Source organism: Gasterosteus aculeatus, chromosome 9 (genome assembly GCF_964276395.1).
Source record: "Gasterosteus aculeatus chromosome 9, fGasAcu3.hap1.1, whole genome shotgun sequence".
In the NCBI taxonomy this organism is placed as follows: Eukaryota; Metazoa; Chordata; class Actinopteri; order Perciformes; family Gasterosteidae; genus Gasterosteus; species Gasterosteus aculeatus.
In genome coordinates, this window is record NC_135696.1 from 22,417,637 (window position 1) to 22,445,519 (window position 27,883).

At 51.2% G+C, this 27,883-nt stretch overlaps 2 protein-coding genes across 7 annotated transcripts; one reads left to right on the plus strand and one right to left on the minus strand.

Moving 5' to 3' along the window:
• Positions 1 to 679: 679 nt before the first annotated feature.
• On the plus strand, positions 680 to 23,552 carry mgat3b (beta-1,4-mannosyl-glycoprotein 4-beta-N-acetylglucosaminyltransferase b). 5 transcript variants are annotated; one of them, XM_078079888.1, is made up of 5 exons: positions 680 to 1,237; positions 15,226 to 15,655; positions 15,870 to 16,474; positions 17,383 to 17,665; positions 17,857 to 23,552. In XM_078079888.1, exons 2-5 carry the CDS (start codon positions 15,227 to 15,229, stop codon positions 18,364 to 18,366), a joined length of 1,827 nt encoding a protein of 608 aa, XP_077936014.1. In that variant the 5' UTR covers positions 680 to 1,237; position 15,226; the 3' UTR covers positions 18,367 to 23,552. The 5 variants fall into 5 exon arrangements, with proteins under 5 accessions (XP_077936014.1, XP_077936013.1, XP_077936015.1 ...); XM_078079887.1 differs by lacking the exon at positions 680 to 1,237 and adding an exon at positions 4,621 to 4,976; XM_078079889.1 differs by lacking the exon at positions 680 to 1,237 and adding an exon at positions 8,545 to 8,683.
• On the minus strand, positions 22,331 to 27,866 carry c1qtnf6b (C1q and TNF related 6b). 2 transcript variants are annotated; one of them, XM_040169483.2, is made up of 3 exons: positions 27,437 to 27,814; positions 25,910 to 26,102; positions 22,331 to 25,078 (listed from the first exon to the last, which is right to left on the minus strand). In XM_040169483.2, exons 1-3 carry the CDS (start codon positions 27,494 to 27,496, stop codon positions 24,525 to 24,527), a joined length of 807 nt encoding a protein of 268 aa, XP_040025417.1. In that variant the 5' UTR covers positions 27,497 to 27,814; the 3' UTR covers positions 22,331 to 24,524. The 2 variants fall into 2 exon arrangements, with proteins under 2 accessions (XP_040025417.1, XP_040025419.2); XM_040169485.2 differs by having other exon boundaries at positions 24,216 to 25,078; positions 27,320 to 27,866.
• Positions 27,867 to 27,883: the final 17 nt, after the last annotated feature.

Below are 27,883 nucleotides of genomic sequence, written 5' to 3' on the forward strand. Positions count from 1 at the left end.
ACGTGTTCTTGGTTTCTCTCCGTGTTTTAGCGGACGTCACAAAGATGACGTCGTGTGGATGTTGTCATGGCTCCAAGAGCCTCGGTCCTGATGCGAAAAATGGAATTATTTTTATTTTGGTCGTCATGACCCAGAAGTCCAGCCGTCGTGTCAGAGGCTGGTTCCATTTTTCACCACACTGGATTCATCTGTAGATCAAATGGAGAGAAAACGAACCCTTTTCCTCATCACGTTACGTCCTCGTCCAAACACGTGTTCGTTTGGAATGAACGTGTTGTATGTTCTCTTCCTCTCATGTGCCATCGATCGGGCTGAACTGCAGATGTTCACATTTCAACATCAGGCAGGAGGAAGAAATTGAAATAAATAAAAGCCCCCAGTATGGAGGTCTGCACCAATCCCAGCGCAGTATTCTCCCCCACGTGACCTCCACGCTGCGTCGTACCTCACGGGGGCGCTGGTGACGTCACACACATTCCGTTATGTGTTTTTTATTTTTTCACTTTTGGAGAACTTGCTCCTACGAATTAGAAAGCGAATTTTATTTTGATTATAGCAGCGCCCCCCCGACCCCCTCAGCGGAGCCCCCCCCCCCTCTCAGCCCCCCTCCTCCCCCTCCTCCCCCCCGCAGCATAACGGGGAGGAGCTCTCTGCTCGCGGTGCTCCTCCTTTTCTTTTCACTTGCACACCCCCCCTCACGCGTGCACGCTCCGCACCTCCTCCGTGCATGTCCGATCGCAGATCGCAAGGGACGCGAGGGAGGATGATGATGAGGATGAGGATGGTGAGGAAGAAGTAACGGAGGCACCGGAAAGAGGGGGGGGGGGCGTCTTGTTTTCTTGCGAGCGGAAAGGCGTCACACCGGGTGAGGCGCAGAAGAAAGAGAGAGGGGGGGTCGTAAACACGACAGGAAAACGGCGGACAGGGCGGCAGAGAGCGGCGATCAGCCCCCCCCCGCGACCCCCCACCACCCCCCCATCTCATCTTCATCCTCTCTGCGCCGTTCGGCTCGTCTGTTTTTTTTGTTTTTGCGCACCGCGCGTCGCTTGAGGAGGCGCCGCGCCGTCGGGACCGTCATTACCGACCGACTGGGTGGATGAATAAGAGCGGAGCGTAGCGGAGCGGGGGGGTCTGGGGCGGGGGGGTGATGGCATAGCGGCTGCTGCAGCGGGAAGCCTGCAGAGAGACTCTCATCCGCCATGGAGCTGTGAAAGACATCCGGCACGAGCTCAGATGGGTAAGACGAGACGCGCGCGCGCCTGTGTTTTATTCCGGGATGTGTGTGTGTGGGGGGGGGGGGGGTCAGCGAGGCTGCTGACGTGAAAGCCCCTGTGCGTGTAGTCCAACACTGCAATGTGTTGTGTGTGTGTGTGCGCGTGTTGTGTTGTGGTGGCCCTCGAGACGGTCGGTGGCCTCGTGGGTCGGAACCACTTCAGCTGATCCCAGATATGCGGACTGAGCACTTTGACACCTTGTTGTGTTGTTGTTGTTGTTGTGTTTAGCGTGTCTCGGGGGGCCGGAAGTACACACTTCATTGTGTTTTGCTGCAGATGCTTTAGTTCTGCGCCCCCCCCCCCAACTCAACTCCCAGATCCTCGGGTTTTACCACGACAACATCAGCAAAGCGCATGTCTCATGGGGGGAGGGGGGGAGGGGGGGCTTCCCCTTCACGCTGATGCTGATGCTGGGAGACAAGCCGGGTAGATGTAGTGTGTGAGTGAGATCTTTGGGGGGGGGGGGGGAGCATCTGGACTGAACACTGATTTATTACAGGGAGATAAAACGAGTCAACGAGCAATTGGTGACCAGTTAACTGGTGACCAGTTAATAAACCGGCCCAAATGCGGCGAAGGACGCACGTAGTGATTCATGTAAATGTTTGTTGGATCATATTCACAGATCGTTGAAGCAGTTGAGAGGCTTTGAGGAGGACAGAGACGAGTTAACATGGTCACCGGTTAAACCAGAACACCATGGTAACCATGGTAACCGTGGCCGTGAGCCAGTCAACAGGTTCAGTCAGTGAGAAGACCTCTGAAGACCTCTGCAGACCTCTGCAGCATGCTTCATGGTGGAAGCAGACGTCTGATTAGGAAGCTGACCGAGGATCAGTCCCTTAGTTTGTTTAACTAGTGGGTCCACAAGGAGACAAATAACAACCACAAAGAGACTCAACATGACCACAAAGAGACAACAAACACCCACAAAGAGACTCAAACTGACCACAAGGAGACAAATAACAACCACAAAGAGACTCAACATGACCACAAAGAGACAACAAACACCCACAAAGAGACTCAAACTGACCACAAGGAGACAAATAACAACCACAAAGAGACTCAACATGACCACAAAGAGACAACAAACACCCACAAAGAGACTCAAACTGACCACAAAGAGACAACAAACAACCACAAAGAGACTCAAACTGACCACAAAGAGACAACAAACAACCACAAAGAGACTCAAACTGACCACAAAGAGACAACAAACAACCACAAAGAGACTCAAACTGACCACAAAGAGACAACAAACAACCACAAAGAGACAACAAACAACCACAAAGAGACTCAAACTGACCACAAAGAGACAACAAACAACCACAAAGAGACTCAAAGAGACAACAAACAACCTCAAAGAGACTCAAACTGACCACAAAGAGACAACAAACAACCTCAAAGAGACTCAAACTGACCACAAAGAAACAACAAACAACCACAAAGAGACTCAAACTGACCACAAATAGACAACAAACAACCACAAAGAGACTCAAACTGACCACAAAGAGACAACAAACAACCACAAAGAGACGCAAACTGACCACAAAGAAACAACAAACAACCACAAAGAGACGCAAACTGACCACAAAGAAACAACAAACAACCACAAAGAGACTCAAACTGACCACAAAGAGACAACAAACAACCACAAAGAGACTCAAACTGACCACAAAGAGACAACAAACAACCACAAAGAGACTCAAACTGACCACAAAGAGACAACAACCTCAAAGAGACTCAAACTGACCACAAAGAGACAACAAACAACCTCAAAGAGACTCAAACTAACCACAAAGAGACGTAAACTGACCACAAAGAGAAAACAAACAACCACAAAGAGACTCAAACTGACCTCAAAGAGACAACAAACAACCACAAAGAAACGCAAACTGACCACAAAGAGACAACAAACAACCGTCACTACTAAGAGACAAATTACTTCACAGGGACACAAAACTACTTCGAACAGACGCATAAACACATAAAATACACAAATACAACCACTACAAAGATGCAAACAGATCAATAACAACTTCAAAGAAACGCATCTCAAAGTCTGTGTCTTATGGGTCCTTTTCCAGGTCTCATTGTCTCATAATCCGCCCATGATTACAGTGTGTGTGTGTGTGTGTGTGTGTGTGTGTGTGTATGTGTGTGTGTATGTGTGTGTCTCTCTGTGTATTTTTAGTTTTAGTCTCTTCATGTGTGTGTGTCTCCCCACCAACAGGTTACGTATGACTGAGCACAGCCAGCTGCTGCTGCCGGGGGGGATTAAGCCGTGTTCCACCTCTGCTCTGGCATCTGTAGACCCCCCAACCCCCCCAACCCCCCCCACACACACACCTTGCGTTTAAAGATAGAATCGGAGGAGCGATCGTGTCCCAGTCGACCCCCCCAGCCCCCAACCTGCTGTCACCACAACAAGCTGCAGAGATACAAATATCCACCAGGACCTTTGCCGCCCGATAAAAGGCAATAAAATGCTGCACCTGTCGTTGTGTGAAGGCCAAGTCTCAAGTCACATGACCGTTGGTCTCAGGTGAATCACAGCATGCAAATATCCATCCAACACACAGCGCGCTTGGCGCATGGAGTTGATCTAACGCAGTGAACCCGTATTTTAGGACTCCTGATACATCCTGTTTTCCGGAGGGGTTTTTGGCTGGTTTTGGGGTCCGAGGTGAGGTTTTCCTTTGTAAAGAATTAACGTATTTGTTTTCTGAAAGCTGCAGCCTGTCGATTACTCTTGAATGCGTCTCTCTACCCGTCAAAGACGACTATCGCAGCCATTTGAGAGCAAATCGGGAACCTCGTAAAACCACGTGGACCACGGACTCTGGCGGCGTGTTGAGATATTGTCCTCGTAGTGAACGCCAGTTCCTGCTCGCTCGTAGCTTCTCACACGCAGACGGGGTCTTGAGGACATTGAGGTCTGGATCTATCGCATCGGACTGAGAGCTGTGGGAGGGCAAAGGTCAGCACCGCTCACCGCCTTAACAAATAGACGCGTTGTTTGTCCGTCCAAAAGCGTAAAGAAGAACGGCCAAGAAGAACTGACGCATGAAGCACGCCGCTGTTTTCAGGCGAGTTATTGCTGGCCTTTGGAGGGTGGGCCAATATGTCCTCACTCTGAAGGCAGCGGTCCTCACAAAGATAGCTGAACCAGTACACACACACACACGCACACATTGCCTCAGGAGGCTGCACACCTTGAAGGCATCTCACTCCGATCCCTCCGGCTGGATCGCTGTGTGTGTGTGTGTGTGTGTGTGTGTGTGTGTGTGTGTGTGTGTCTGTGCTGACGAATCGAACCGAGTGGAACGGAATGAGAAGCGTCTGCTGGTGTTTCCGGCTGTTTGTCTTGGTAGACGTGAGGATCTGCTGATCTTCTCTCTGTGTTGAGGAGTTTCTGGGACTCGTGGTTCATGTTGAGCTGAGTGAGAACCGTCAGACCCGTGAGATGCACCTTTTGTTATCCGTGGACTTGTGGGCGGGGCTCTGTTGTTATAAGGACGAGGGCGCGCCCGCCGCATGGTATGCAGGCGCGCCCGTGCACCCATTAAGCACCTTCTACCTTCTATCAGCAACCTCCTCTGAGGCGGTGACACACGTCCCACCGCCGCAGCTCGCTGACGGACCGACGCCCCCCGGAGGCATCAGGAGTGAATCAAAGGCTTCGATGGCTTCGTTCCACAGGTGAGGAAACGGGGGCCGTTGTTGTGAAATAGACGTCGGCCCCCTGGAGGCTCGTTGCTGCACCGGACCCCACTGACTGATGGGGGGGGGGGGCTACATGTTCCTATTTTTACACCCATCTTTGAGCTTTCGCTCGCGGTTGGTCTTCTCTCTGCAGCGGAGCGTGACTACAGATTGATGAAAATCACTACAACTTCCCCGTTACCCCCTCCTCTTCCTCCTCTTCCTCCTCTTCCTCCTCTCTCCAGTCTTCCTTTTGTTGCTCTTTTGCATGGGGGGGGCAGACTACGTGTTACTAGGGGTCATGTGACAGATCGGATTTTTGAGGATATCTTTGTTCTGCATGTTGATCTCACACACACACACGTGTAAAGTGTGTGTGTGTGTGTGTGTGTGTGTGTGTTGTTCCAGGTTGACCTCACACACATTTATGTACAGTAAGTAGTAGTTATGTGCTGTGTATTCCATTCCGGACCTGGATTTCAGGTTACTCCAGTAGTAAGAGGACAAGGTTACGACACAGATCCTCTCCAGGTCACCCGGTAGGTGCGGCCGTCGAGGTAGGACGAGAGAAGGGAGAGAGCAGAGCCTGAGACACCAAGTTCCTGAAGGGAGGAAACGAGCATCTGGTGGTTGACTGTGTCAAATGCAGCAGAGAGGTCCAGAAGGACGAGGACAGAGGACAGAGGAGAGAGAGGAGCTCGAGCAGTGTGGAGCTGCTCTGAGACAGCGAGGAGATCAGAACCAAGCAGAACATCGTCATCACACCAATGTAAAGACAACCAGAGACACTTTACTGTGTGTGTCACTGTGATGCAGCACTACTCTGGCTGCAGAGTTGAATGGGTCTCATTGTGTTCCACACACACACACACACACACACACACACACACTGTATAAACAGCAGTATTGTGTCCTTCAGGTGAAAAGAACCCATCAGCGTTGTTGTTTTTTTTGCAGTTGTCCTATTTTCGTATTTTCGGCAACCACCGGATGTGTGCCAGCTGTCTTAGCAACACAGAAAGCAGGAAGTGCTACTCGACGTCAATGAGACGGAGTCTGATGAGCTCAGTGTTTTGCCTCAGCGCTGTTAATGACTCAGCAAAAATCCCCGAGATTAAAAAGAAACATGGCGGCCTCCTGAAGTTAGTTGAACACACATAAGTAACATATATGTTCCTTATGAATGAATCACTTCACTTTTACTTAATTAGCAAACGTTACGACGCTCAAAGCTAACGCGGGACCTTCTCATCATCAGCATGTTAGCGCCTCCCTCACAGGGACGCGTGACGCCTGGGATCTCCTCTTATCCTATCGCTGGTTTACGCACTGTAGAAAACATAGCAGCTCAGACCCCCCCAGCTCAGACCCCCCAGGTCAGACCCCCCAGCTCAGACCCCCCAGCTAAGCCCCCCACAGAGCTCGGCCAGCCGGGGATCGTTGAAACCACTAATTAAGCATTGAAGGCATCGGCCTTCCACCTGCAGCTCAGTCCGTTCCCCTTCAGCACAGCAGAGAGGTGAACACACACCCTCTTTCTCCTGCACACACACACACACACCCTCTTTCTCCTGCACACACACACACACACACACACACAGTCTTTCTACTGCACACACACACACACACCCTCTTTCTCCTGCACACACACACACACACACACACAGTCTTTCTACTGCACACACACACACACACACACAGTCTTTCTACTGCACACACACACACACACACACAGTCTTTCTACTGCACACACACACACACACACACAGTCTTTCTACTGCACACACACACACAGACACACAGTCTTTCTACTGCACACACACACACACTCGTGCAATCAGTGGATGTGACGCGCTGCTAAAAGCGGCGATAAGCCGACAGGCGGGTTCACACTGGCTGCGTCAACACAAACGAACACGCAAAACACACACAGAAATGTGGAAGTCTGTCTGCAGTGGCACCGCCGTGGTTCTCGCGGTGCCTTGCTCGTAGGCGGCTCGGCCCGTCGTATCATGACACGTAGCAGCCTTCCCTCTCGAGTCGTTTGCCTTGTTGGGGTTTGTTTGTGATTAAAGGTGGTGGAGTTGCTGTTTTTGCTTTGGTCTGAACGTTCTGACACAGTCGGCTCATTGGAGTTGTCGCATCGGAGCTGGAGACGCTACCGAGGTCGCGTTGGGGGCGTGAGGGAGCAAGGTGGCATCGCTGCTCAGTCTAAATCACAGACGGCGTATAAAACAAACGCGTCAGCCATCGGCTTGTCAGGTTTGCGATGTCTAGATGGTTTTACACAACCAGTGAAGAGGACGTGAGCCTGGTTGGACTGAGGGGGACGTTTGATTCAGGAAGATACGGTTCTCCTCCAGAGCATAAGTCCGTTAATGTGTAATAATTAGTATTAAATTAACTTACAAGTACTCTCACCTCAAAGTAATATTGCAATCTTAAGGCAGAGGAAATTCCATTAACGTGATCGGCTCCTGGAGGACTCATAGACGTCTATGGGAGCAGAGGAGTCGCCCCCTGCTGGTCACTACAGAGAAGTAGAGTCATTTCCTCATAGACGTCTATGGGAGCAGAGGAGTCGCCCCCTGCTGGTCACTACAGAGAAGTAGAGTCATTTCCTCATAGACGTCTATGGGAGCAGAGGAGTCGCCCCCTGCTGGTCACTACAGAGAAGTAGAGTCATTTCCTCATAGACGTCTATGGGAGCAGAGGAGTCGCCCCCTGCTGGTCACTACAGAGAAGTAGAGTCATTTCCTCATAGACGTCTATGGGAGCAGAGGAGTCGCCCCCTGCTGGTCACTACAGAGAATGCAGCTTTAACACAAGACGCATTTACTTCACAGTTTACAGCAACAATCGTTGGCGTCCTCTGTGCTTTTATTTTGGCGCACCGAGCTGCCTGTGACCACGCGTTGAGGCAGAGAAAGCGCTGGTGTGGCACAGGAAGTGTGTGCAAGTCTGCGACTACTCTACTTTCTCTGGGACATAATGCAGCATTTAGTGAGGAGAAGACAAGAGGCCGGTTGTGCTCCTCAGTGATCCACTTCATGGATGGTCGGCTTCTTAATTCAGGAATCTGTTGTTCTGGTTTCGGGTTCAAGTCTCTCTTTGTCCTTTTTTAACGGGGAGCTTCATCGGCGTCGTTCTGCCCGCTGGTCACTGCACACCCGGCCGCCTTGACCTTCTCGCCATGTTCACAAGGACCTCGCCGACCCACTTCCTGTCCTCCTGTGATCAGCCTCGTTAAGGGAATCCTCCTTCTCTTCTTCTCCTCCTCCCACCTCGCGATCTCCTTCCTGTCCTCCTTCTGCAGAGGTTTGATTGAAACAAAAACCTTTTACTTGAGGGACGATGAACCTTTCCCGGTGTTTCCTTGTCTCAGGTTGTTTCAATCGATTAACAAGTTTGACAAACAATTGCCCGTCTTATATTTATGTATTTCCTTTCCTCTTTGTTTTTATTGTTTCATCCTTTTCTGTGCGGCAACATGAAGCTCGATCTGAAGGATCCGGCAGGACGACGCATCGACGTTTTGATCTTTTACCGGAGGAGCACGTGGCAGGTTTCCCTCCTCCTGCTGCTCCACCTCTAGTTTAATATTCCTCTCTTCTGCACACGTTCTTGTTCGAGCGCTTCAACGCCACGGAGAACGTTTCCCCTTCAGCTGCACCTCGACCCCGTCGCCTCCACTCCGACAAAAGGTCATTTTCTGTCAGGCAATTTACACTTCTGTCCTGTCGCGTTGTTGCTGTCGTGTTGTTGTTGTTGTGTTGTTGTTGTTGTCGTGGTGGTGTCGTTGTCGTGTTGTTGTGTTGTTATTTTGGTGTCATTGTGTTGTTGTTGTCGGGGTGTTGTTGTATTGTCATCGCATTGTTGTTGTGGTGTTGTTGTTGTCATCGTGTTGTTATTGTTGTTGTGGTGTTGTTGTTGTCATCGTGTTGTTATTGTTGTTGTGGTGTTGTCATCGTGGTGTTTTCGCCGTGGTGTTGTTGTTGTGGTGTTGTTGATGTTGTGTTGTCATCGTGGTGTTGTTGTTGTGGTGTTGTTGTTGTATTGTTGTTGTCGATGTTTTATGTGTGTTATCATTGTGTTGTCGCATGTCTTGTTGTCGTGGTGTTGTTGCGTTATTGTCGTGCTGTTGTTGTTGTGGTGTTGTTGTCTTGTCGTTGGTGTTTTGTTGTGTTATCATTGTGTTGTCGCATATCTTGTTGTCGCGGTGTTGTCTTGTCATTGATGTTTTGTGTTATCATTGTGCAGTCGCATGTCTTGTTGTCATGTTATTGTCGTGCTGTTGTTGTCTTGTCGTCGGTGTTTTGTTGTGTTATCATTGTGTTGTCGCATGTCTTGTCGTTGATGTCTTGTGTTATCATTGTGTTGTCGCATGTCTTGTTGTTGATGTCTTGTGTTATCATTGTGTTGTCGCATGTCTTGTTGTTGATGTCTTGTGTTATCATTGTGTTGTCGCATGTCTTGTTGTTGATGTCTTGTGTTATCATTGTGTTGTCGCATGTCTTGTTGTCGATGTCTTGTGTTATTATTGTGTTGTCGCATGTCTTGTTGTCGATGTCTTGTGTTATCATTGTGTTGTCGCATGTCTTGTTGTTGATGTCTTGTGTTATCATTGTGTTGTCGCATGTCTTGTTGTCGATGTCTTGTGTTATCATTGTGTTGTCGCATGTCTTGTTGTCGATGTCTTGTGTTATTGTGTTGTCGCATGTCTTGTTGTTGATGTCTTGTGTTATCATTGTGTTGTCGCATGTCTTGTTGTCGCGGTGTTGTCTTGTCGTTGATGTCTTGTGTTATCATTGTGTTGTCGCATGTCTTGTTGTCGATGTCTTGTGTTATCATTGTGTTGTCGCATGTCTTGTTGTCGCGGTGTTGTCTTGTCGTTGATGTCTTGTGTTATCATTGTGTTGTCGCATGTCTTGTTGTCGATGTCTTGTGTTATCATTGTGTTGTCGCATGTCTTGTTGTCGATGTCTTGTGTTATTGTGTTGTCGCATGTCTTGTTGTTGATGTCTTGTGTTATCATTGTGTTGTCGCATGTCTTGTCGTTGATGTCTTGTGTTATCATTGTGTTGTCGCATGTCTTGTTGTCGCGGTGTTGTCTTGTCGTTGATGTCTTGTGTTATCATTGTGTTGTCGCATGTCTTGTTGTCGATGTCTTGTGTTATCATTGTGTTGTCGCATGTCTTGTTGTCGATGTCTTGTGTTATCATTGTGCTGTCGCATGTCTTGTTGTCGATGTCTTGTGTTATTGTGTTGTCGCATGTCTTGTTGTTGATGTCTTGTGTTATCATTGTGTTGTCGCATGTCTTGTTGTCGCGGTGTTGTCTTGTCGTTGATGTCTTGTGTTATCATTGTGTTGTCGCATGTCTTGTTGTCGATGTCTTGTGTTATCATTGTGTTGTCGCATGTCTTGTCGTTGATGTCTTGTGTTATCATTGTGTTGTCGCATGTCTTGTTGTCGCGGTGTTGTCTTGTCGTTGATGTCTTGTGTTATCATTGTGTTGTCGCATGTCTTGTTGTCGATGTCTTGTGTTATCATTGTGTTGTCGCATGTCTTGTTGTCGATGTCTTGTGTTATTGTGTTGTCGCATGTCTTGTTGTTGATGTCTTGTGTTATCATTGTGTTGTCGCATGTCTTGTCGTTGATGTCTTGTGTTATCATTGTGTTGTCGCATGTCTTGTTGTCGCGGTGTTGTCTTGTCGTTGATGTCTTGTGTTATCATTGTGTTGTCGCATGTCTTGTTGTCGATGTCTTGTGTTATCATTGTGTTGTCGCATGTCCTGTCGTTGATGTCTTGTGTTATCATTGTGTTGTCGCATGTCTTGTTGTCGCGGTGTTGTCTTGTCGTTGATGTCTTGTGTTATCATTGTGTTGTCGCATGTCTTGTCGTTGATGTCTTGTGTTATCATTGTGTTGTCGCATGTCTTGTCGTTGATGTCTTGTGTTATCATTGTGTTGTCGCATGTCTTGTTGTCGATGTCTTGTGTTATTGTGTTGTCGCATGTCTTGTTGTTGATGTCTTGTGTTATCATTGTGTTGTCGCATGTCTTGTCGTTGATGTCTTGTGTTATCATTGTGTTGTCGCATGTCTTGTCGTTGATGTCTTGTGTTATCATTGTGTTGTCGCATGTCTTGTCGTTGATGTCTTGTGTTATCATTGTGTTGTCGCATGTCTTGTTGTCGCGGTGTTGTCTTGTCGTTGATGTCTTGTGTTATCATTGTGTTGTCGCATGTCTTGTCGTTGATGTCTTGTGTTATCATGTGTTGTCGCATGTCTTGTTGTCGCGGTGTTGTCTTGTTGTTGATGTCTTGTGTTATCATTGTGTTGTCGTCGCCTCCTGTGACTCATTAAAGGGAAAGTGTTGCTCTGCAGGAGAAGAGTTAATAAATAAAAAGCAGGCGGAGCCTCGAGATCAGAACCTCCTCCTCTTCTGTTTGGAGGAAGATAGAGACAATGAGGTGTCAGTGTGGGGGGGGGGGGGGGGCAGGGGGGCAAACCGCCCCGGGTTATTTACCCGACTCTCTGCAGAATGGACATGTTAGTGCGCCGCTTCCCCCCCACTACCACATTCCTTGATTCGTTCAGCTTCTCCCTGTTCTCGGTCCTCCCTCCACATGCCTCACCTTTACAGGTAACCCCCCCCCAACCCCTCCACCCCCCATGAAGGAAACCAGAGCCGCTGCAGTGGGTGAATGAATCACCTTACACATTAGCTGCACATCAACAGGAAGTAGAGCCGGAGGCCACGTTGGTGTGACTTCGTCTCGGTTTCACCATCGCTGCCCGTGTGTGTGTGCGTGTGTGTGTGTGTGTGTGTGTGTGTGTGTGTGTGTGTGTGTGTGTGTGCATGCATGACTGTGTGTGTGTGTGTGTGTGTGTGTGTGTGTGTGTGTGCATGCATGACTGTGTGTGTGTGTGTGTGTGTGTGTGCATGCATGACTGTGTGTGTGTGTGTGTGTGTGTGTGTGTCAGCAGTCAGGCTGCGTCTCTGCGCCCTCGTTAGCGCTTCGTCCTCCACCTCCTGGTCTCCTGAGGTCCACACAGCGTTTAGAGACCACTCAGGAAGTTCAGGTGAGTGACGCTCGGCTCTCAGCCTCAGAGCCTCAGACCCACATCCGGTTCCCTGGATCCGGGTCCCTGGATCCGGTTCTCTGGGTCCGGTTCTCTGGGTGTGGATCCTTACGTAACCTCAGACGAGTCACATCGAGGTTGATGGAGGTAAAACAACAAAAGGCAGCGTTAAGAATTCTTGTGTTTTCGTTCCTTTACTTTCACAACCTTTTTTCTGCACAGCTTCACTTCTTCTTTTCTCTCTGAAGCTGAATGAAGTTGCTAAATGTCCCGTGACGCTCTGCGGTCCCTTTGCTCAGACGTCCCCGGCCTCATGCAGGGCTCATACTGTGTGTGTGTTCGGGGGGCGGGCAGGTCTGGACGTGCTGCCCGGGTGAGGAGCTCGCAGTAACGGTGTGGGGGGGGGGGGGCTTGTCTCTGCATGTGATCCTGATTCCTCAGTTCGGCCTGTACGGACGATGTACTTCTACTCGAAGGGGAAAATGTAATTTGTAAGGTAGGAACCTGCGCCCTCTAGTGGCAGCAGCAGCAATTTAAACTTTACACAGGTAAAGTACTGAAATACTACAAGCTGATTGACAGGTCTCTACTAGAGACGTGTACCTACGTGAGCCTGGTCTCTAACAGAGACGTGAGCCTGGTCTCTAACAGAGACGTGTGCCTGGTCTCTAACAGAGACGTGTGCCTGGTCTCTAACAGAGACGTGAGCCTGGTCTCTAACAGAGACGTGTGCCTGGTCTCTAACAGAGACGTGTGCCTGGTCTCTAACAGAGACGTGTGCCTGGTCTCTAACAGAGACGTGAGCCTGGTCTCTAACAGAGACGTGTGCCTGGTCTCTAACAGAGACGTGTGCCTGGTCTCTAACAGAGACGTGTGCCTGGTCTCTAACAGAGACGTGAGCCTGGTCTCTAACAGAGACGTGTGCCTGGTCTCTAACAGAGACGTGAGCCTGGTCTCTAACAGAGACGTGTGCCTGGTCTCTAACAGAGACGTGAGCCTGGTCTCTAACAGAGACGTGTGCCTGGTCTCTAACAGAGACGTGAGCCTGGTCTCTAACAGAGACGTGTGCCTGGTCTCTAACAGAGACGTGAGCCTGGTCTCTAACAGAGACGTGTGCCTGGTCTCTAACAGAGACGTGTGCCTGGTCTCTACTAGAGACGTGAACCTGATCTCTAACAGAGACGTGTACTGGTAACTTCCTGTTCACTGGTTGCAAGATGGCAAAGTCTCAGAATGAAAGGTCCACCATGGGTCCAATTAAGCTGATTCCTGAGTCCACAACCCAATAAAGACGTTACCATAACTACGTCCATCTATTATTTTCCCTCTATGGACGAATCAAGCAGCAGACACAGGTCTGATGGTGTGATGGTCTGATGGTCCGATAGTGTGATGGTCCGATGGTCTGATGGTCTGATGGTCTGATGGTCTGATGGTGTGATGGTCCGATGGTGTGATGGTCCGATGGTCTGATGGTCCGATGGTCTGATGGTGTGGTGGTCCGATGGTGTGATGGTCCGATGGTCTGATGGTGTGGTGGTCCGATGGTCTGATGGTGTGATTGTCTGATGGTGTGATGGTCTGATGGTGTGATGGTCTGATGGTGTGGTGGTCCGATGGTGTGATAGTCCGATGGTCTGATGGTGTGATGGTCCGATGGTGTGATGGTCCGATGGTCTGATGGTGTGATGGTCCGATGGTCTGATGGTGTGATGGTCTGATGGTGTGGTGGTCCGATGGTCGGATGGTGTGATGGTCCGATGGTGTGGTGGTCCGATGGTCTGATGGTCCGATGGTCTGATGGTGTGATGGTCCCATGGTGTGATGGTCTGATGGTGTGATGGTCCGATGGTCTGATGGTGTGATGGTCTGATGGTCCGATGGTCTGATGGTGTGATGGTGTGATGGTCTGATGGTCCGATGGCGTGATGGTCCGATGGTCTGATGGTGTGATGGTCTGATGGTGTGGTGGTCCGATGGTCGGATGGTCTGATGGTGTGATGGTCCGATGGTGTGATGGTCTGATGGTGTGGTGGTCCGATGGTCGGATGGTCGGATGGTCTGATGGTGTGATGGTCTGATGGTGTGATGGTCTGATGGTGTGGTGGTCCGATGGTCGGATGGTCGGATGGTCTGATGGTGTGATGGATTATTTCTCTCTTTTAAAAACAACATTGTGGATAAATCTTTGTGCCGGTTTCTCCTCGTGTGGTTTTGAGCGTTCATCCCGTGGAGCCTCCCTACGACGTTCTGTGTGGTCGTCAGCGGCGCCGCAGGGCATTGTGGGAAACCGAGAAGCGGCGGGAGGTTTCCCGCTGTTGTAGGAGGAGGAAGATGAAGTCACACCAAAGGAACGTCCGTGTGATGCGAGACGATTCGTCACTGCGCCTCACTTTAAATGCGTAACAGATCTAACAGATCTCAAGTGAGACAGCGGGTCATGAGGTCTGACCTCACAGGCCGACCATGGTGGGAACATTAGTTATTTATTAATATTATTTAGTTATTGTGGAATGTTCCTTTTCTTGAGCTTTAAAAAAAAACATGTATGTCAAAATGTGTATATTTCCATCTATATCAGTACATATTTGTATATCTATTTACATTTATATATTATATTTTGATGCTGTATAGTCATTTTTGGTATATTTATCTGTACGTTATACGGAGGAAGAGGATGTGAACACGTCTTCCTCCCTAAATTACGGCTGTCAAAATCCTTTAGCAACAGAAAGTGGGATTTAAAGAAGGGAAAAGGAAAGATATAAATATCATTGGGGGGTTAATGGACCGTGGAGCACTTGTCTCCCCCTTCGGGGGGACGGGAGGGAGACCTCACGGACCGCTGCAGCGCTGAAATATAGATGAGGTCTGAGGAGTGGAGGTACGCCGCCGCTATCTCCCTCCCTCCTCCATGCGCACACACACACACACACCAGAGTCTGTTTGGTGAGAGGGCGGAGTCTGTTTGGTGAGAGGGCGGAGTCAGTTTGGTGAATCTCAGCTGCTGATCCCTGGTGATCCCTCACACAAACGTTGTGTGGCAGCGTGGAACCTGGTCACATGGTCACACTCTGAGGTCTTCTTCCTACGGTCTGCGTGGGCGTGGTCGCGTCTGGAGGGTCTAGAAGGTTCTTCTCTGACGTCTCTTCCCTCCTCAGGATGAAGATGCGGCGCCACCGGGTGTTCCTGCTGTGCACGGTGGGCCTGTGCGTCATCTCCTTCCTCCACTACTACAAGGCGCTGCACTACGTGTCCCTGCTGCGCGAGCTCTCCGCCCCCTACCCCAACATCAAGTCCTTCATCATGGTCTCCGGCTTCTTCTGGAGGGAGGGCGCCACCCCGCTCAGCCCCGCCTCCCCTGAAGAGGCCCCTCCCCTGCCCGTCGTCCTCCGCCCGTTGGACACCAAAGGTCGGGCGGCGGCGGGCGGCGAGGGCGGAGGAGGAGGAGGGGGAGCGAGGGCGGAGCTAGGGAACGTGGGCATGATTGGAGGCGGAGCCGGGATGGAGATGAGGTTGAGGGAGGAGCCAGCGCCTCCTCACCCTTGGGAGAAACCAGAGGAGAACCAGCTGGGGGGCGCTCCGGTAGAGGTGAGTGGAAAACCGTATTATATATTATACTAAAGGTTTGATCCTCTATGGAGGCGGAAGCATCGTCACGGAGACGAACATAAAAAACAGGCAGAATAAGCTCCAGTGGGACGATATTTTAATATAACAATTTAAAGCTTTAGCTTTTCTCGGTGTCTCTGTCCCTCTGTGGGGACGTCAGAGGTTTATTTAAATGTCCTTCGTCTCTTTTCAGGAGAGACCCGAAGACCGCCTGAAGCCTCGCAACCTGGCCCAGCCTGGGGGGCCCGAGGTCCCTCTGGGGGGGGACCCGTCGTCTGACGCAGTGGAGTCGATGGGGGACCTCCACACCCGCTTGCACCCCCTCCAAGACGACAGGACGCCGTACTTTGTGCGCACCAAAGCGGGGGCCCTCTGCTTCAGGCGGGGGACGGAGGCGGCCGCCCAGAAGGAGCAGAAGGAGTACTCTGGGAAGTTGGGGGGCTCGGCCGGACAGAGGAAGCCCCTGCAGGTCCAGCAGCAGCCCTCCGCCGCCCCCAAGGCCAAGGCCAGAAACAGGGGGGGCGGCGGCGGCGGCGGCAGGCGGCTGGTGAAGTGCGTGTGCCGGCCGGGTTGGCACGGGCCGTACTGCGGCGTGCCCACCATGGTGTACCACTCCAACCTGCCCACCAAGGAGCGGCTGACCCCCCGGGAGACGCCGCGGCGGGTCGTCAACGCCATCAACATCAACCACGAGTTCGACCTGCTGCACGTGCGCTTCCACGAGCTCGCTCAGGCCGTGGACGTCTTCCTCATCTGTGAGTCCAACTTCACGGCCTACGGGGAGAGGAGGCCGCTGAGGTGAGACCCGCATGCGTGTTAAAGTACCGTGTGGATGTACGTAAATATACATAAATATATACGAGTCTGTCTGAGGTGAGACTCTCTAAACTTTAAAACCGTTCTTTGACTTCTTCTATCTGACGGTGGTGAAGACCCACACGTCCTCACAGGGACTCACACACACACACACACACACACACACACACACACACACACACATGCACAACACGCTGCAGATCTGATCCTTCAGTTCAGAGATTTACTGGAACAACAACAGTCAAATAAACCGAGTTCTTTCCGTAAAGACACTAACGAGTCGATGAGGCAACACATTAGTTCATACGTTTCTTTGACCATTAGATTGGGTGAAGTCCTCCCTCCGGGTGTTGTTGTCCCACTATTGTCCTCCTCGTCCTTCACCAGCCCCCCTATCTGCTGTGTTGACTCTATTCTGTCATTGTGACTACGCACCTTATGATCCTGATGTTCTCCACTGTTCTCCCTCTATCTGCTGTGTTGATGCTGGACTCGTTCAGGTCTGTTGATTGTGTCTCGCTGGCCCTCCCGTTCTGTCCCCTAGCGTCTACAAACACACACATGAGACCTTTGTCCCACTGCTGGTGTCCTAAACCTTCTGCACTCCTTAGTGTCACAACGTCTTCGTATCTATGCAACCTTACCTTCTGTCTACGGGCCTCTTTCTAGCTTTATCTAAATAACAATATATCCCCACTTACACAATTCCCTACACATGATTATAACATGAGTATGTGTTGGACAATATAGAAGCATTTCCCCTCAGAAGGTCTTCAAACCTCTGAATGCACGCTGGTGGATTACAGTGGATTCAGGTGCTTATAAAAGCAGTTTGCTTGTGATGTCTTGTCTGGAATCCATTAACTGGCATTACCTCCCCCCCCCCCCAGTTTCCTGCGGCTCCTCCTCAACGGCACGTACGACTACGTCCGTCACAAGATCCTCTACGTGTTCCTGGACCACTTCCCGGAGGGCGGGCGGCAGGACGGCTGGATCGCCGACGACTACCTGCGCACCTACCTGACGCACAACGGCCTGTCCCGGGTGGCTGGCCTCCGGGCCGACGACGTCTTCGTCATCAACGACGCCGACGAGATCCCGGCGCACGAGGGCCTCCTCTTCCTCAAGCTGTTCGACGGCTGGACGGAGCCCTTCGCCATCCACATGCGCAAGGTAGCGGCGAGGAGCACGGTGGCTTTTTGTTAAACTAAGAACAGCGTCTCCTTTTTACCTTTACTTAAAGCCCCCCAATCCCCCCAATCCCCCCAATCGCCCCAATCCCCCCAATCGCCCCAATCCCCCCAATCGCCCCAATCCCCCCAATCGCCCCATTCACCCCAATCACACTGGCTCTCTTCTTGCAGTCGCTGTACGGGTTCTTCTGGAAGCAGTTCGGCTCCCTGGAGGTGGTCTCGGGCTGCACGGTGGGGATGCTCCGCGGCGTCTACGACGGCGACGGCATCAAGCTCCGCCGGCGCGAGTACTACACCATGCCGGGCTTCCGCAAGTACGAGAACGACACGGGCCACATCCTGGTGCAGTGGTCCGTGGGGAGCCCCTTCCACTTTGCCGGGTGGCACTGCTCCTGGTGCTTCTCGCCCGCCGGCATCTACTTCAAGCTGGTGTCGGCCCAGAACGGAGACTTCCCGCGGTGGGGCGACTACGAGGACAAGCGCGACCTCAACTACATCCGCGACCTGATCCGGACGGGGGGCTGGTTCGATGGCTCCCTGCAGGAGTACCCCCCCGTGGACCCCAAGGAGCACATGTACGCCCCCAGGTACATGCTGGAGCACCCGGAGAGGTACCGCTACCTCCTGGAGAACCCTTACAGCACCAGACCGACGAGGGGCTCGGGGGGGGGCGGGGCTTGACGCACCCGGCACGGACTGCTGGCACTGAGTTTCTGAGCGGAGGTACTCGCATCGCCTCCACCTGACTGAAGTATCACTTTAAAGAAAAGATTATTTTGGGGTTTTAAAAGGGAGAACATTGAGAGAATAAATCCACTGGATAGACAAAAATCTGACATTTTTGATTACTACTCCCTTTTGGGGGAGGGTGGGGGGGTAACTATCTGTCTTTTCGTCACCCCTGCCAGGAGGAGGGGGGGGGGGTTCTGTCTGTGTTTACTGAAGTTTGGGCAGCGGCTGATGTCCCGACTCTCTTCCCGTCGTCTTCCTGCCACACCTCCTTCCAGAAACAGACACAAGCGTTCACATCGTCATCTTTGTCCAATCCTGCCAAAAGAAGTGGGACGCCGCCTCCGCTTGCTGGTGTACTGACGCGCCACCTTAAGCCCCGCCTCTTGTGTTTGTGAGGTGGAGCTGAAAAGGAGGCGTCCCGGTTTATTCTAGAGCGTCTGCTGAGGCTCCGGTTGGATGGATGAGAGTGTGTGTGTGTGTGTGTGTGTGTGTGTCTTCGTCCAGCTGAGACGAGTTAGTTTCCATGGAAACCAAAGTAAGGGGCGGGACGGTGGCGGGTACGTGGTTTGAGCCTATCAACGAGCTCTCTGCTCCTTTACATAATGCCGTAAAGTGTGAGTGTTAGCAGGAGGAGACGAATGCATTATGCAAAAACATCTCAACGTGCTTCGGTTCCAACCACAAGACGACAGGAAGCAGGTACCACTTAGCTTCCTAATGAGTTAAGAACGACGACCTTTGACTGACCCATTCAAGGTCACGGTCCGACCCCTGCCGTCTTCACACATTTCCGTGCCGTGTGCAGAATCCAGAGGCTAAAGTCCACCGCCGCCCTGCAGCCGTGACCTCCAAAGACCATTAGGCTCCGCCCCCCCGCGGCTGCACAGCACGTTCTCGCTTTTCTTTTGATCCAAATGACATCAGTCTTCGGGGTCCAGAGGGACGTCAGAGAAACACGCGGGTTTTAGTTCCTCTCTTTAGTTCCTTCGCTTCACTCACTCACACACATGTTGTCCGTCCTAATATTCATCCTCCTCTTTTTTAAGAGTTACAGTGACCGACGGATCAGAAACAAAACAGTAACGTTGTTTAATCTGCATTCTGTGTAGTGACCAGCAGGGGGCGACTCCTCTGCTCCCATAGACGTCTATGAGGAAATGACTCTACTTCTCTGTAGTGACCAGCAGGGGGCGACTCCTCTGCTCCCATAGACGTCTATGAGGAAATGACTCTACTTCTCTGTAGTGACCAGCAGGGGGCGACTCCTCTGCTCCCATAGACGTCTATGAGGAAATGACTCTACTTCTCTGTAGTGACCAGCAGGGGGCGACTCCTCTGCTCCCATAGACGTCTATGAGGAAATGACTCTACTTCTCTGTAGTGACCAGCAGGGGGCGACTCCTCTGCTCCCATAGACGTCTATGAGGAAATGACTCTACTTCTCTGCAGTGACCAGCAGGGGGCGACTCCTCTGCTCCCATAGACGTCTATGAGGAAATGACTCTACTTCTCTCTTGATTTATTCCCTCAGTAAACATTGTAAACATGAGTTTAAAGTCTTCAATGCAACATGATGTTAACAGACGTGAACAGCGTCTCTACGTCCTCCTCAATCCTTATATGGTCACTTCATGTCACTTCCTGTTCAATGGGTGACATCACGTGACAAGGTCCACTTCCTCATACACTGTTCATGGTCAACAACACTCTTCTTCTTCGTCTTCTTCACGCGTTTGTGCTTAATAATCGTCTTCTTAGAGGCAGCAGGCCAATGGCAGTAACCACGACGCCTCTGTAGCAATAACTATAAACTACGAGGGTCCTCCATCGATGGGACGACCTCACCGTCGGCGTCTCGGCCAAGGGCACTTGGGCAGATGGTGACATTCGGCGTTATCGTTCTGAAAACAAAGCCTGGAGGAGGTCATGACTCATTGATTTACTTTATTTTAAACCCTTCAGCTGCAGCTTTCAATCGATCATCTTTTCTCTCCGCCGCTCAAACCAACAAACCAATAAAGTGTCAAATGCTAAAAGGAGAGCCGCGCCGCCGCTGGCGGGTCGAGGATGCGTTGCCTGGAAACCTCTTTATTACCTTTCAGGTATTGATAACGGCAGAAAGACAAAGTATTTGGGCCCATTTGGGAGAAGTGCTGAAGACGTTTTCACTACTGAAAGCAGGTCGCCTTTCGCTTCACGCCTTCATCATCTACTCAGTTCATTTCTGCACGTTTCTGCGCCTGAAAGCGTGAAAAGGAGACGCTTTGTTGGGTCAGCGTCCACGAAGGCCGAGGACGGACTCGGGTTTTAATAATCACTAGTTTAAACACTCGCTAACCTTCACCACCACCGGCGCCTTCCGTCTCCGACGCGCCTCGAGTCAAAAGTCCCGAGAATCTCCTGAAACACGAGCCGGCCGCCACGTGTCGTCGCTCCTCTCGAGAGGCGCTCGCATTCCACGAAGCGCGGCGTCGCCGCGGACCCGAAACTACAAACTAAACTAAAAATACAAACGTGGTAAAACGGTTCCCTCGTGTGGCGTAACAGCCGGGAGGTGATGAAGCTCCTCGGCCGACGTTCTCAAAATAATTCATAAGCAAACGTAGCCCAGAAGGTGGAGACGTCATCAGGGTGGAGATGCAACGTGCTTTGCTAAGCTGTGTGTGGACGAAGCTACGTTCATGTAGCGACCGGCGAGTTGCTCCATCAGCAGGAGTATGAAGTTCTGGAAGCTCCTTCAGGGGCCGGCGTTCTGACAGAAGAGGAGCGCTCGGTGCAGCAGCTCCTGTTGGTACCAGAAATGATCAACAGTCTGAGAACCTTTATTCTGTAGAACCGAGGCGGCGCTCTGCAGAGGAGATTATCATCGTTGTCCAGGTGAGAAATATCTAAGAGGTCAATCAGAACCATCTGCTGGGCCGGATGTCCCACGTTTACACACAGACACACACACACACACACACACACAGACAGACACACACACACACACAGAGCAGCCTCTGAGGTCGGGTCGAGTTCTGGCCGATGACATCGCCGTGATGACTTCCCCATTGTGTGACCAGCGAGCGTCTCGTCTTTGTGTCGTGGCGTTCGCCGCTCAGAGCCGGTTTGGACCGGCGCCGTCGAGGAGAAGCAGCAGCTTCTGTTGATCGGTGCTTCTTCTTCTTTTACTTCACTAAAAGTCAGCAGGGTTTTTTGTTTTGTTTTTTCCTCCAAACTGACAAAAAAAGCAACGGGCGTCTTGCGTCCTGCATCCCGCGTATTGCGTCCTGCGTCCTGCGTATTGCGTCCTGCGTCCTGCGTATTGCGTCCTGCGTCCTGCGTATTGCGTCCCGCGTCCTGCGTATTGCGTCCCGCGTATTGCGTCCCGCGTCCCGCGTCCTGCGTCCTGCGTCTTGCGTCCTGCGTCTTGCGTCCTGCGTATTGCGTATTGCGTCCTGCGTCTTGCGTCCTGCGTCTTGCGTCTTGCGTCCTGCGTCCCGCGTATTGCGTCCTGCGTCCTGCGTCCTGCGTCTTGCGTCCTGCGTATTGCGTCCCGCGTCCTGCGTATTGCGTCCCGCGTCCTGCGTCCTGCGTCTTGCGTCCTGCGTCTTGCGTCCTGCGTCCTGCGTCTTGCGTCCTGCGTCCTGCGTCCTGCGTCTTGCGTCCTGCGTCCTGCGTCCTGCGTCTTGCGTCCTGCGTCTTGCGTCCTGCGTATTGCGTCCCGCGTCCTGCGTCCTGCGTCTTGCGTCCTGCGTCTTGCGTCTTGCGTATTGCGTATTGCGTCCTGCGTCTTGCGTCCTGCGTCTTGCGTCTTGCGTCCTGCGTCCTGCGCGCTGAGATGCAGATAAATACGCGTGTTGACGAATTGCACCTTATTGGAGGGACGTGTCTCTGTTACTGTTTGATGAGATTAGCTGCTGATTCTTAAACAGGGTTATGAGTTGTGTTTATTAACGCCGCGTTTAAATGAGCCGGTGATTATGCATTTATGTCCTCATGGTGTCCACTAGGAGACGTCCTCCATGTCCTCATGGTGACCACTAGGAGACGTCCTCATGGTGACCACTAGGAGACGTCCTCATGGTGACCACTAAGAGACGTCCTCCATGTCCTCATGGTGACCACTAGGAGGCGTCCTCCATGTCCTCATGGTGACCACTAGGAGACGTCCTCATGGTGTCCACTAGGAGACGTCCTCCATGTCCTCATGGTAACCACTAGGAGACGTCCTCCATGTCCTCATGGTGACCACTAGGAGACGTCCTCATGGTGACCACTAGGAGACGTCCTCACGGTGTCCACTAGGAGGCGTCCTCCATGTCCTCACGGTGTCCACTAAGAGACGTCCTCCATGTCCTCATGGTGACCACTAGGAGGCGTCCTCCATGTCCTCACGGTGTCCACTAGGAGGCGTCCTCCATGTCCTCATGGTGTCCACTAGGAGGCGTCCTCCAGGACGGCTTGTCCCTTACATGCACACACACACTCGTCACAGTTCAGCCAGTTAAGCCGTCCTGCCGGTTTCCAGGTGTCCAAAGGAAGTCCTGTTATTACCTGATTACATGTGGGGACATTGACCTTTAACCCCCGGCCTCACGTGCACTGATGACGATTGTACACATGCGCATAGTTTTATTTTTTATGTTTTTGGGGGTTTTGGTTCCTTATTATTTTGTGCATTTATTTGGAAATGTTTTAATGGGTCTCTGTAACGTGTGTGTGCGTGTACGTGAGTGTGTGCGTGTACGTGAGTGTGTGCGTGAGTGTGTGTGTGTGTGTGTGTGTGTGTGTGTGTGCGTGTGTGTGTGTGTGTGTGTGCTAACCAAATGTGCGGCTGCATGGTTCAGTGGTGGTCATTTCCCAGAATGCACTTCAGCCCCGTGTTCATCATCGTGCCGGTGTGTTCAGCTCCCTTTGCCTCGACATCCCACCATCCGATACAGGAGGAGGACGAGGAGGACGAGGAGGAAGAGGAGGAGACACATGAGAACTGACTTCTGAAGGAGATTTTTCTCCTCTGGAGCCACGAGACAAACGTGTACATTTGGATTGAAACGTGGAATAAAAACCAACTGGTCGGCTCTGTATGAACAGCTGTATGTTAACCAGTAATGACTTCTATGACAAAGTATAATAAATTAATTTTAAAAACAGTCCGACAGCGTCTCCCTGGGTTACATGTCACATAATATATATGTATATAATATATATATATATTATATTATTATATATATAATTTATGTATAATATATATATATATATTACTATATATATAATTTATATATATATAAATATATATACTGTATATATATTAAAAATACATATATATATTTCAATTTTCCTGCAGCAATGCTAATATGTAAAATCAAATAAAGTAATAATTTCATTATAAATGGAATAATCTCTCTCTGTGCACGGAGGGGAACTCGTGTTTGGGAGTCTTTAGTCCTGAGGGACAGTGGGGGGGTCGGGGTCCCAGATTGTAGCATAGACCCCATCCGTCTCCTTGAGGACTTGTAGACTGCCGCCTCTCAATCCGTCTCTGGTGGAGACGAGTCTGGTGTCCTCCTGAGAACCTCCGGGTCCTGCAGGGGGGTTGTTGGTGGGGGGGTTCCTGTCTGTCTATCTGATAGCCCCCCCAGTCAGCTGAGCCTGACCAGACTGGAACAAACCCGGATCTGAACCCTCCAGGAGGCTCTGCAGACCTTCTCCTCCCTGAGGACGGCGTCCGGGCTCACAGGGAGACCCGGAGTCAAATCTTAAATATCATTCCGCTCGTAGGAAAAGAATTCAGATCCAGGTTTTAAATAATGTGATTCTTTTCTTAGTCTCGTGTCTTTTTATTGCCCGGTGCTGCAAAGCAAATACATGTGATACAGATGTTTACATCAACACGTCAGCGTGAATCATCAAAACCTTGATTTGGAAATAACGCACTTTAGTTTATTTGAAGGCGGCTGACGTCTAAAGGGTCTGCAGAGGAACCTGCTGCACCGAGGACCTCTTAAAGGTCTACGGTCACATGACGAGATGCATACGAACGTATAACAACACAAACACGCCCAACTGAAGCTTCTCATTGGGACTCGGTTCATATGTGCACCACTTCCCTCTCCGGGCCCCGTTTAGCCCGCCCCGCCGCCGGGGGCCACCAGGTACCCGTTGAAGGTGATGTAGACGTCCACGTCGTCGCTGTACACGGCGTTCTCCCGCTCCCGCTTGTAGAGGCGGACCCACACCTCGTCGCCCGGCGCCAGCGGCATCATCACGCTCTGGCTCTGCATGATGGACCTCTCGCTGGGCTGCGCGTAGAGGATCACCTGCTCCCTGTCGTTGTGCATCAGGTGCAGGTAGGTCTCCTTGAAGTTCCAGGTGTGGATGTTGACGTTGAAGAAGTAGACCCCCGGCTCGCGGCAGTAGAACTTGCCCTTGAACATGTCGAAGTGGCCGTCGGGGTTGACGAACACCGTGTCGAACACCAGCGGCGTGTAGTAGTCCACGCTGTGCAGCGCCTTGCGCCGGCCCACCGAGAAGGAGGAGCGGGGGGTCTTGCAGGAGTCCCCGGGGGAACCGGCCTGGCCTCTGGTGCCTTTGGTACCTGCGGGTCCTCCGTGGCCGGGGGGGCCCGCCGAGCCGGGCTTGCCGGGCGTGCCCCGGTCCCCTCGGTCTCCTTTGTCTCCTTTGTTAGGTGTGAGAGAGACATTAATTAGCCGGCTGTGTTGGACACAAGAGGACACGGTCCTGGTGGGTTCCGTGGAACAGAAGACAGTGACGTCACATGAAAATGAACAGTGGATTATGGAAGGACGGATGGTCTATTGGTACTGATGAAGCGAGTAACAGGATCTGTGGGACAATGAGAGGCTCATCATCAGGTTTCTGTCCCATAAATAAAACCTTCTGACTGTTATTATGAGCACACAAGAGAAATGGAGACAACGTCTTCTCAGCTTCATCTCCTCACCCTGAGCATGAACGTTCAGAAGGGTCCATGTGGGGAAGTTATGCGCTTGTAAGTTATATATTTATAACGTTACATTTAGTTCGTTAGAACGTGTTTGACTAAACGCATCGTTCTCCTTTACACTGTAGCCACTAAGCTATCTTCATCCTGATTGATCTTAGAACATGTGGACAGCAGATGGAGAAGAGCCTCTCGTTGGTGTGGATGGTCCCTGTACAATAAATGAATAAATAAATGAAGTATTGACGAGTAAGTTTGAACTTTAAATGGGCGACTCCATTGGTCCCTGCAGACTCTTTTCCTCTCTTAGATGTTTGGAGTTTTTTGGCCTCTGGTTCAGTACCTCCACTTCTTCTCCACATGTGGTTCTGGTTCTCTTGTAGCATCAAAGAGACGTATTATTGCCTAAAACAACTATTTGTGGACAAGAAAGAGAGACAGAAACCTTCATGGGTTTGATCGCGGGTCAGAACTTTAAAGCCACACGTTCCTCGCGGGTTCCTGGTACTCGTTCACACCCTTTCATTGGCTTTAATGCTCCGGTACCTTTGAGGATGGTCATGTTGATGACGGCGCGGACCTCCGGTATCTGCCGTTGGCCCGTGGCGGCTGGGGGCTCCGTGTGGTCGCAGCACCGCCTGCAGAGTCTGGAGGGGGGTCTGGAGGGGGAGGGGACGCAGCAGGCCAGGGGGAGGAGCCACAGCAGCCTCAGACACACCGCCAACATGGCCGACACGACCTGCGGGCGGAAGGTCGCAGAGAGTAGAGTCGCCTCGCAAACACACCGGGGGGTGAAAACATCGCACAGCTGGAAGCGCTGAGCACATTTCACCAACGAGGCAACTCACAAAGAAACATTACAAACATTTACAAACTGTTAAGAACAAAGAAAAATAGAATAAAATGTTCAGTGTAATTTAAGAATGTCTTTAAGAACGCACACACGCACACAGACACACTCGTGCTTTGTGTAGAAAACAGCAGCAAGGTATTGTGGGAACTTCTGGATCTACAATAAAAACCCTGTGGATTCTAATCTGTGTCCTTCATCAATTCATCAACTTATAACTTTTATGTCTCTGTGGATTCGCTGCAGCGACAAAAGACAACAAAAGAAGATTTGGGAGGCTTCAAAACCTCCATCGGCCCCACAGTGAAGTGAAGGTTCTTCATCCCTTTATAACCAGGTCATGGCGAGCCAGGAGAGGGGGCGGGGCTTGTAGAGGAATGTGGACCTCCTGCTGCTTATTGGATTCCAAACCAGCATCTTTTCTAACGCAACAAAGTTCTGTTGATGAACCACTGAAGGTCAGAAGCCTCACTGCGGCAGAATATAGGAAATAAGAAATAAAAATACAATCAATGCTTTTTGGATGAAGACACTATTTTCCTCCATGAACCACAAATGTAAAATAGCAGCATCTTGTTGACCTCTGACCTTCACAAGCCTCAAAGCTCAGCGTCTGAATGTCTGTGACGTTTATGGAAACAGTTTAAATCACGTTAACAATCCACAAACTTTAATACAAAATGAATACAATTTAATTAAAGTTGCATGTTTTCTTCAGGGATCTACTTCCGGTTTGGTAACCTGATATTTGACTCTTGAGTCGGTGCCAACGGGTTACGTCATGACGTCATCGTACCGCAGCGGGGCCTCCCGGGAGCCGCGTGCACGACACGCACGCCCACGCTCTTGCACCCACGCGCGCGCGGCCGCCACGGTGGACTCATCGAGGGGGCCACGTGTACAGACGCGCAGTCACACGCACGCACGCGCGCACGCACCGTGCGCGGCGAGAAAGGTGTCCGCGAGACGCGTGCACGAGAATAAACGGGCCAACTTTGTGAAAAAGAAAAACGCTGCTGAGTTTGTGAATAAGTTCACTTCTTCTTCTGCTTCCACTGTGTTCGGAACGTCACGTGACGTCGTGTCGCGCGGTGCGTGTTTCTTACCTGCTGGAGATCCACGAGGAGGACAAGAGAGGCTGCAGGAGTCAGAGGAGAGGAGGAACTACTGAGGAGCAGTCTCCCTCCCTCCCTCCCTCCCTCTCTCTCTCTCTCTCCACTCACCTTAACCCCCTCCCTGGGGGACTCAGTTGGTCTCCCCCCTCTCTCTCCTCCAGCCTCCATCCCTCCGATTCCACGTCCTCAGTCCCATGGGTTTCATATTCGTGGTTGTGTGATGTCTCTTTGTCGCTCGCCGTCCTCGATGTGTCTCTTCTTGTGATGTCTCTTGTGATGTGTCTCTTGTGATGTGTCTCTTGTGATGTGTCTCTTCTTACGAGTTCTTTGAAGCCTGTTTCTCTCCCTCGTTTTGTTCCACTGAAGCAAACGGAAGAAGTTCATGATCGTGGAGGGAAAACACACATTCCTTCCTGAGGTGGAAGCCACATCGGAGCAGAGCTTCCTTCATGTGGAGAGGATTCCGTCTGCCTTCAGTGTCTCTCTCTCTCTCTCTCCCTCCTCCCACGCTCCCCCCTTCCTCCCCGTCCAACCACTACTCCCATGATGAATGCA